General features: G+C 42.8%; 1 protein-coding gene across 5 annotated transcripts in view; it reads right to left on the bottom strand.

Annotated features, from left to right (window-relative positions):
• Positions 1 to 2,441: 2,441 nt before the first annotated feature.
• Positions 2,442 to 8,581, bottom strand: part of LOC306741519 (WD repeat-containing protein 48) — a gene marked incomplete at its 5' end in the record, with an annotated part of 6,488 nt that continues 348 nt past the window's right edge. For 2 of the 5 annotated variants that reach the window (XM_079223822.1, XM_079223818.1), the window contains 17 exons: positions 2,442 to 2,562; positions 2,652 to 2,844; positions 2,937 to 3,013; positions 3,442 to 3,529; positions 3,675 to 3,780; positions 3,940 to 4,035; positions 4,154 to 4,250; positions 4,354 to 4,461; positions 5,253 to 5,350; positions 5,435 to 5,537; positions 5,847 to 5,921; positions 6,226 to 6,450; positions 6,537 to 6,638; positions 7,020 to 7,108; positions 7,520 to 7,732; positions 7,853 to 7,931; positions 8,069 to 8,209. In XM_079223822.1, the coding sequence (XP_079079948.1) occupies positions 2,467 to 2,562; positions 2,652 to 2,844; positions 2,937 to 3,013; positions 3,442 to 3,529; positions 3,675 to 3,780; positions 3,940 to 4,035; positions 4,154 to 4,250; positions 4,354 to 4,461; positions 5,253 to 5,350; positions 5,435 to 5,537; positions 5,847 to 5,921; positions 6,226 to 6,450; positions 6,537 to 6,638; positions 7,020 to 7,108; positions 7,520 to 7,732; positions 7,853 to 7,931; positions 8,069 to 8,209 (1,986 nt within the window). In that variant the 3' untranslated portion in view covers positions 2,442 to 2,466. Of the gene's footprint in view, positions 2,563 to 2,651; positions 2,845 to 2,936; positions 3,014 to 3,441; positions 3,530 to 3,674; positions 3,781 to 3,939; positions 4,036 to 4,153; positions 4,251 to 4,353; positions 4,462 to 5,252; positions 5,351 to 5,434; positions 5,538 to 5,846; positions 5,922 to 6,225; positions 6,451 to 6,536; positions 6,639 to 7,019; positions 7,154 to 7,519; positions 7,733 to 7,852; positions 7,932 to 8,068; positions 8,210 to 8,581 lie in introns of all 5 variants that reach the window. The other 3 variants (XM_079223821.1, XM_079223819.1, XM_079223820.1) reach the window with 3 other exon arrangements.

An 8,581-nucleotide genomic window follows, 5' to 3' on the forward strand; every position in this document is an offset into this window, starting at 1 on the left:
GCTTGCCTCAGGCACTACAGAAATTCTGAAGAGTGAAGTTGACAATCACTGAGGCTTTTTAAAGAAACACTATAGGACATACAGAGCAGACGGAGGGAAACACTTTCTGATTTCGTGATAGTTTCACAACAAGCGTGTGGCTCCATCAGGTTTGTTACACTACAGACACGAGCTAAAGCATTAGCATATGAGTTGGAAAAATACTTGGAGGCACTGTAGGAACATCCTATTTCTTTGACATGGGTGGGAATTTAAAGTTACTGCTTATTTTATCACCAAGATGGTTATAATGTCAAAAAACGCTGGTACCAAGACTTTTGTCTCTGGTACACTAATGTGTTGAATAGCTTCCGTTTAGTACAGCACGGCACAGCTGCATCTTGACATTCGTAACACTATACAAGTTTTTGAGGCTACCAGACTGTCGGCAGTTCAGATGAGCTGGTCTTGACGATTCCCCCAAAATAGAGCTTTTAAAAATGGCTTTCTAGTTTAGTGTAGTTTATCGCCCCAAGTATTGGATTTTTAAGTGTTGGTATGAGGGAAACGTTTGTCCACTTGTACTGCGTGAAACCAGTCGGTACATGTTTTTATCCTAGATTTAATGAGGTCAGTATGTTTTAATTTGATTTATTCAGCCATAGTTTGACAGCTATTTTTAAAGTTTATCACAACAATTATGTCTCGTTCAACACTATTCATACTTTGTAATTTTTGTGATCTATGCAATATCAGACAACATACTGCCGCTGAGTTGGCAGGTAATGTGTAAACCCAATAGATGACCTTTCACATACAGTATGTAATAAGTCTGGTGACAGTGATGCTGCTGTTGAGTAATTCTTTTCTGTCTTTCTAGGGGGCTTCTTTAAAGTTTTCACTGTCAAAGTAGGTGCTAGGTGTAAAATAAGGAAAAGTATTTTTTGCAGATATTTTATCAATTAATTGTATGTTTTATTAGGAATGAGTGTAGAGTCTTTTCATGAATGTGAAATGAGTGAATCTTTGATGGTAAACAATCATATCACTTGACTTAAAAAAAGAAAAAAAAGAAATTGCCCCTTGTTTTTCTTATTTCACTCAACACATTACAACTCAAACACATCCATTTATAATTCCCATCATTCTATCATTGTTAAACCATTCCAATTTATTTCTTTGAATGCCTAAAATATACATTTTTCACAAATTATTACAACAAGGGATATTGCAGTGTTATGGCCTAATTATGGTAACCATCATATTTTTGGCCAATTTGAGCTCACTTGATGCGTCCCCACTATGGCATTACTCTCAAACACTCATGGCAAAATTAACTCCGGAAAATGTACAGTGAAAAGATCTGTTGTTTAGCTTGGTGACACACCAAGAGAGAAATGGATGTTCCCGTTTATTTGACTTTGGTGAATGTTGAGAATTTCTCTCGGATGAGATTCCCCCTTTCGTTTTATTCATGTTTCATTGAACTATTAAATCTAAATGAAATATACATTAGGAACAGCCCCCACTGTCAACGTCATCGGTCATGACCGAAGCACAGAACGGGTAAGCATGATTTATTATTAAAGATATATGCCTTTATATATAATTTTCCGATTGCTAAAATGACTGACAACTATTAACATTCTTAAAGAGTAAAATGCAACTTCTGGGTTGTAGTGAATACAACAAATGCAATTTTTAACATCCAAGTCAAATTACCTTCATGACCATGAATGTGCTCTAGGGATTTGGAAGAAAAAACAAGTGTTGGTTTTTGAAGTAAACTGTACAACAACGAAATAAAACCGCTGCAAAACCAAAAGAAAAACAAAGCCACTTAAATCAAGAAATGTTGTACATATATTTACAAAACAAAACATAACATTCGGACCCATTGACGACTGCACAGCTAAAAATAAATGACAAAGACAAGTGTTTCTGTCAATGAGGTTCAAGCTCTGCAATAATTAGATGTCTAAATTAAGTTCAAGTTAAGGTGACGGCAGAACAGAGGAGGATCGCTTTTGAGGGGCGGTGACGCTGCCCACAGACCAAGTACACCCTAAGCCGGTGATGCTGCTGCGCTGAGACGGGTGTTGGTAGAACACAGACAGTTTCTGGAATGTACTAGAACAAACAAACAGTCTACTACATCTGTGTGTGTCTGTACAGTTACTTCTGTTGCTTTAAACTTAAACATCAAATCAGAAGAAAATAATAAACAGCATTAAAAAAAGAAAAGGTGAGCGCTGGAGAAAAGAGTCCTTTCTTCAATCTGTGAAAAAGAAAAACTACAGACCACTTCTCTCCCAGGTGTCTCTTGGCTGCTCCGACCTGTTCTGGTCAGTTAGTCCTCACAATTTATACTGGATTCTCACCGATACTGTAACTCTTGACCACACAATGGGGTTTAGGGTACTACATGTCAGAGGTGGGTGGTGATTGGCAAATGACGAAGAGTTCCTGTTTTAAAAATTTGAATTTTCACGTAGACTTCTGCCTATAGTGAAGCGTCAAGTCCCCTCCGCTCTTCCAGATAAAATGTTTAACTGTTCGCAGGTCCATGTTGGGATCCAGAACCTGGTTGGAGAACAACAAAATAAAATAAACGGTTAATACAATGTACAATGATTGGGGTTGATGTAAAAAATGTGGACGCAAAGACCCACCTGGTCTTGACACATTAGTTCGATCTTCTCCTCGGCGAGCATGGCCATGTCCTCCTCCTTCTCCTGCTCCCCCGGCTTATCGTTGGCCGAGGAGCTGGTGGTCTGCGACTCATTGTCCAAGTTGATGATCTTCTCGTAAACGTGCTCCATCACCTTCCTCACCTGGAGCATGTCGCTGGCCGAGAGACGATCCCTGCGGAACACACAGCAGGTTAAGTGGGCTCAGTCACATGTAGTGGTTCACCAAAAAGGCAACGCAATCCCCAGAGGAGACGAGGGACTCACTTCTTCAGGGTTTTTGCACCAGAGGAAGAATGGGGCTGGAGGTAGAACGGGATTTTGTTGAACTTGGGCATGTTTTTCTGGAATAGAAGACACGCAAAGCAAACGCATCAAATAATTAGGACGGGGAGCAAACTGTCAGTGCACCACGTGCCGTTTCACAGAGATGCTAAATAAATGTCCCCCTGGGGAAAAACAGGGACATAATCGTTCAAGTCTAAATTGTGATTGTCACTGGAGAAATGCACCTTTCCTGTATTAGCGTACGAGCTGCAAACTGATGGTTTGGCAAACACAAAGCGAGAGTGGGTCTGATACCACCGGTGTCACACCGACTAAATGGATTTTATTGGCTTCTCCAAATGAAAAAGCTTTGATATACACATAGCAATGTGCTTTAAGTAGACCCACATAAAAAGTAACACTTGAGCCTCAAATTTGTATTCAGTCTATCTAACCTGTAATCATTTTGACTTTGATGTTGTTGTGGAAATGGAATTGTACTCACATCTACAGTTATATCAATAACCCACTGTGGAACGGTCTCGTTCAGCAGCATCGATTCAGTCTCTCCACCTGAATCTCTACATAGCAACCTGCAACACAACAGGAACAATAAATACCATGAACATTTCTGTTTATGAAACTAGAACCTGATGACACAAGCAGACATTACAAAGCATCCTGCCATTCTCTGAGTTAACATTTAACCTGTTGATAAGGATGATCGTGAAACATTACCTAAATAAAGTTCTGCCTCCTGCTTCCCCGAAGATGACTGGCGTGTGTGGTGGCACTTGGAAATATCCATTTCCTTTCTGGACCCTGTTCTCCTGCTCTCCGTTCACTGCCGGCACAAGGACACAATCCTACTGTAAGACAGACTGAACAAGGCTTTAGACAGCAGCAGGAAATTAACTAGAACAATGAATACACGCACATCGGTGTTCCCAGAGTTACGGCTGATTTGGTTTCATATGGATTTGGCAGTTTACCGCCTCCTTACCGTGGTTCACCTCATTCTCCTCCTCGTCCATGGGGTTGATGCGAGTTCTGGGCCAGAACTCCAGCAGAGCCTGTAGCAGCAGTCCGCCCAGGTTCACTGAGGAGATGACGGGGCCGAATTCAGTTAGCATGTTAGCAGCGGTGCAATATTATGTTAGCTTCAGTACTGCATCATTTATTGTGTATATGAAATGTGATAAGGTCAGATATCTCACGCTTTGGGTCGGATCCATCAGAGCTTGAAAAGCCAGCGTCCTTTGCAGAGACCCAGGCAGCGAAGCAGTCGCTCTCGTCCAAAGTGATAGTGAGCATCTGTTGATAAAAAAGAAAGATGAACCAAAACTATGGAACCACAAACCAGGCTGTGGAAGTACTTCTGATGAAAAGCTCTTGTAGTACCAGGTTTGTGACTCACCCCAGTTTTGAGATCAACGGAGAACCAGTTTGGCACATAGACCATCTTGAAGCGCTTTTTAATCTCTTCATCGAACTCCACTTTCCCTAAGTCTTCACCTTTGCAAGCCTGAAGTAAAGAATACACATGCAGTCAATCCAGACTCAGGCTCACCAGACTAGATTAGAAAAGGGGAAATCTTCCTTAATCTTTATGTGGAGCGAGTTATTTCATGGTAGTCGCTCATCATAGCATGTCGGCACTAAATACACACGACCGTCCTCTTCTAAGTGGGCTGTGGTTTGATTCGTTAGAACAGATATTGAACCACTAGATTAACTCCTGTTTAATTTCCTCTGCATGGGACGGGACGGCTCTACTCAACCCGACACACTTTGGGTTTTTCATTTGCAAAAGTCTTGGATAGTACCTGGTACAGTTTTTGGTGCCAAGCCTATTGAGTTTCTCTGCGAGCTGAGCCGATACGGTGGAGTTGAACACTGCAAACCACCGATTGGTCAGAAAGAATCGTCACTTTTGCGACACAGGACATCCTGCTCAAACTGCTGTCAATATGCGACCAATGTTTTTACATTAATTTGGGCCAGATTTGAGAAAATGGCAGCTTGCAAAACTTCTCTTTAAGATTGATGAAGTGCAGAGCTTCCTCTGTTTGGTTGCCGACGAGAGGATTCAGCAGGTGTCTCGCTGAAGATGATGTTGCGGCAATTTCACACGGGTCGCTATGGCAATCATCTGTGAATCCCCTCCTCCCTACACCGAGAGGGAAATGGAGAAAGGCACCTGGTGCCAAAAGTGAACCATGCGGTGGAAATGAGGCATTTTACTTGGGCGAAGGAGCGGCAGACATTCATGCTTTAACACATTTAGAAATAACTTAACTTCGCTGTGGCGTTTACCTTCAGGACATCCCAGAAAGCCACATTCTGGTTGGTATCTTTGGTGAGTATGTGTCTCTTGTCATTCAGAATGTGGCACTGTATGATACTGGCACCTCCTGCAAAAACAAAACAGGATTTGACTTCATAGGATGTCCAGGGGATTGACGCAGAAAGTGCTGTAGATAAATAAATATGTTTACCCTTGATGACTTGTTCCGGCTGAGTGCACAGTGGCGTCAGAGGGGTAGTGCAGTCGTTGTCATACTCCCCTGATGACCGGAAGTTGTGCATTCCCTTTAGAGACTGCACATACACACCCACACACAGATAACAAAAATTATCATTAAAAGAGATTTGCCGCGGATTGTAATAAAGGCTTCCTAGCGCTCGAGCGATTAATATAATGCAATAAAGATAATTGCATTACATTAATTGGCGCTGTTGTATCACCCACATCAACAACAAGCTGGCTTAAATTCGGACACAAGTTACAGGCCGATTACTAGTGAATAGCATTAGGCGTGGCCACATGCACACGTTCGTCTACCCTGTATTCCATAGTCTTTATGCTGACAGACGACCAGTGATCTCAGAGGATTCACGCATGCTTACCCATTTATTAACGGATGACTTGGTGGTGGAGACCCAGATTGCTGGCGGTGGGTCAGCAGATCTGTCCAGTTCCATCTGAGCAAAAGAGAAAGGCAGCAAAAGGTTGTATGAGGCCAAATGGTTGGCTATGAGCACAGGAATGACAACTATTCAGATCAGTAAAACCTTTCTTAAAATAAGCTCCGTCACTGCTAACAAAGCAAAGCTTCTGTTTGTTTTTTAAAGGTTACAACAGTGAGCAAAGTAACATGCACTGTAATATGCTTGAAACAAACACAAACCGAAGTGAAATGAAATAATCATTCCTCACAAAGTACTACACACAGTTTTTGCAACAGAAAATGTTGTTCCAAGTTCAAGTGTACTGGCTGCTTCTCACTTTGAGCACCGGGGCCTTCTCCTCGCAGATCAGCACACGGATGTCTGGGTTACGCAGGTCGGTGCAGTAGATCTTTTTGTCTCTGCCTCCCGAGTAGACGTGTGTAAAGGCCTCGTTGACCTGCAGGGCCCAGACCCCCTCATCGTGCACCCGGTACGTGGCGATGCACCTCTGCTGGCCGAGTGACCACAGACGGATGGTCCCGTCTGAACTGCCAGACAGGCACTGTAGCAAAGGACAGTAGGTTTAGATATTAAAACGCCTCTGTTTGACAGCCGCCAGCACGGCATATTTTAGACATCTTGACTCACTTGAGTGCCATCTCGGTTCAGCAGCAACGACTTCACGTTGTCCGTGTGACCTTTTAGCTTCATCAGTTTAGCACATGTTCGAGGATCCCACACTCTCAGGACCTTAAAGAAAGAACGAGGAAAAAGTAGGGAGTTAAGATGGGCACCTCTGTATTCCATCAAAATGCACAGTTAGAACCAGATTACTGTGACTGAATATAGTAAGATAACGGCTCAATTAAAGCATTACCATAGTTTCAAAGTAACATTACCCTTTCTGGAAACCCAGTTAGTAAACTAATGAATTACCACAGATGTGTGGCCGCCTACAAGAAACATGTTATGAACATCTCAACAGAAAGGAAGGGGAAATGGCAAGTCTTGTGCACTCTCAATCTAACACAAATCCTAGATGAAATGTCAACATGATAAATGAGATAATCAGTGTTGTTTTTCATCTACTTTCGTGCATGTGTGCATTGTCACATGGATGGAAACCCAAACCTTTTCTGTTGATCCAGATACGATGACTGTGCCCATCTGGTTCATAGCCAGACTGTAGATAGAGTCCTTGTTCCCACTGAGTGACGAGGCTGTTTGGAGACAGATTATAGTGAGTCCGCGTGCACCGAATGTCTCTCAGAAATACACATCAGCCGTTACAGAACAATAAAAATGCACAATAATCAAAACTACAGTTTGTATAGGCCAGAAATTGGACCACTGGACAAAACAAACAACTGGGAAGCACCTCTCCGACTTTTTCCACTCATGATACCCATAATTGGGCTTCGGGTATCGACACCACTGTTTAATTAATATGCTGCATTCCTCACTGTGTGGAAGTTGGTAAAAACATTAACAGGAATTTTGACTATAAAATGCATATCGTATATAAAACTAGAATTGAATAGCTTGTTCCTGTTGTCACAGATATCCAATCCAGCTGTTCGAGGCAGAATCAAACCAATACACAATACAATGTCCCTACAAGCAATACTTACTGGTTACAGTGTTGTTGGAAGCAGTGAGTGCCGTTAGTGTGTTCACATCCCAAAGAAAGATCTGCCGGTCGAGACCTGCGGATGCCACAAGCTCCTTGTCCTTAGCGTATGCCAGAGCTTTGACATAGTCCTTGTGTGTCCGTAACGTCGACATACAGAAGCCTTTATGCGCGTTCCATACTTTGACTGTTGTATCTGATGAGGCAGATATCACTGAAGAATAGAAGACAGCGAAGGTGTATCAGATACGTCAGACCAGAATGAAACGAGCCGTGTCAGATGCTGAACACTGCCGTAACCCTGAATACCATAACAGTTAGTAATCACACTCACATGTTTTGCCATTGCAACAGAGAACTATGTCATTAACCCAGTCTGTATGATGCTCCATCGAGGCAATGTATGGGTCCTGCTGCAATGAAGGAGAAGAGACATTAAGAGACTTCCACTTGGATAATGAGAATAAAAAAATAACAATATGAGACACAGCTGCCTAGTCACATTCAAAGTGGGTATTTTAACATGGATTAAGAATATAAGAAGTCCTACTTTATGCTGGTAGACACTCCATATCCGGATGATGGAGTCTCTTCCAGCAGTGAAGAGCCGGTTCAACGCAGGGTCGAGCTGGAGTGCGTTCACCCCATTGCGATTGTACTTCTCCACCTCGTCTCTAATGACATAAGACACCTGAAACACAGAGAGGCGCGTGCGCGCCGAGGTCAGTCTCCCATGTCGACCATTTCTGTGTTTTCCCACAACACACACACACACACACACACACGAACCTGCCAAAGCTTCAACGCGCTCACGGCTACGCTCAAAGCTCCTCGTCGGGAGGAGGTTAGCGAAGGAAACATATAGTCACGATGAATTACACATATTTGAGAATTGTTCGCCGTGAAGTAACATTAACAATAAACAAGTGCCGTGCTTGGTGGCAATGTGCACGATAGAACCACCGAGGCACGTATGTTTCCCAGCAATTAGACCGAGCCCGGATACAGGGTCGCTAAGCTGCCGTCACAGCATCACAAGCAGCTTAGACGTCGCATCAAACGT

This window comes from Taurulus bubalis (genome assembly GCF_910589615.1).
Source record: "Taurulus bubalis genome assembly, chromosome: 1".
Classification (NCBI taxonomy): Eukaryota; Metazoa; Chordata; class Actinopteri; order Perciformes; family Cottidae; genus Taurulus; species Taurulus bubalis.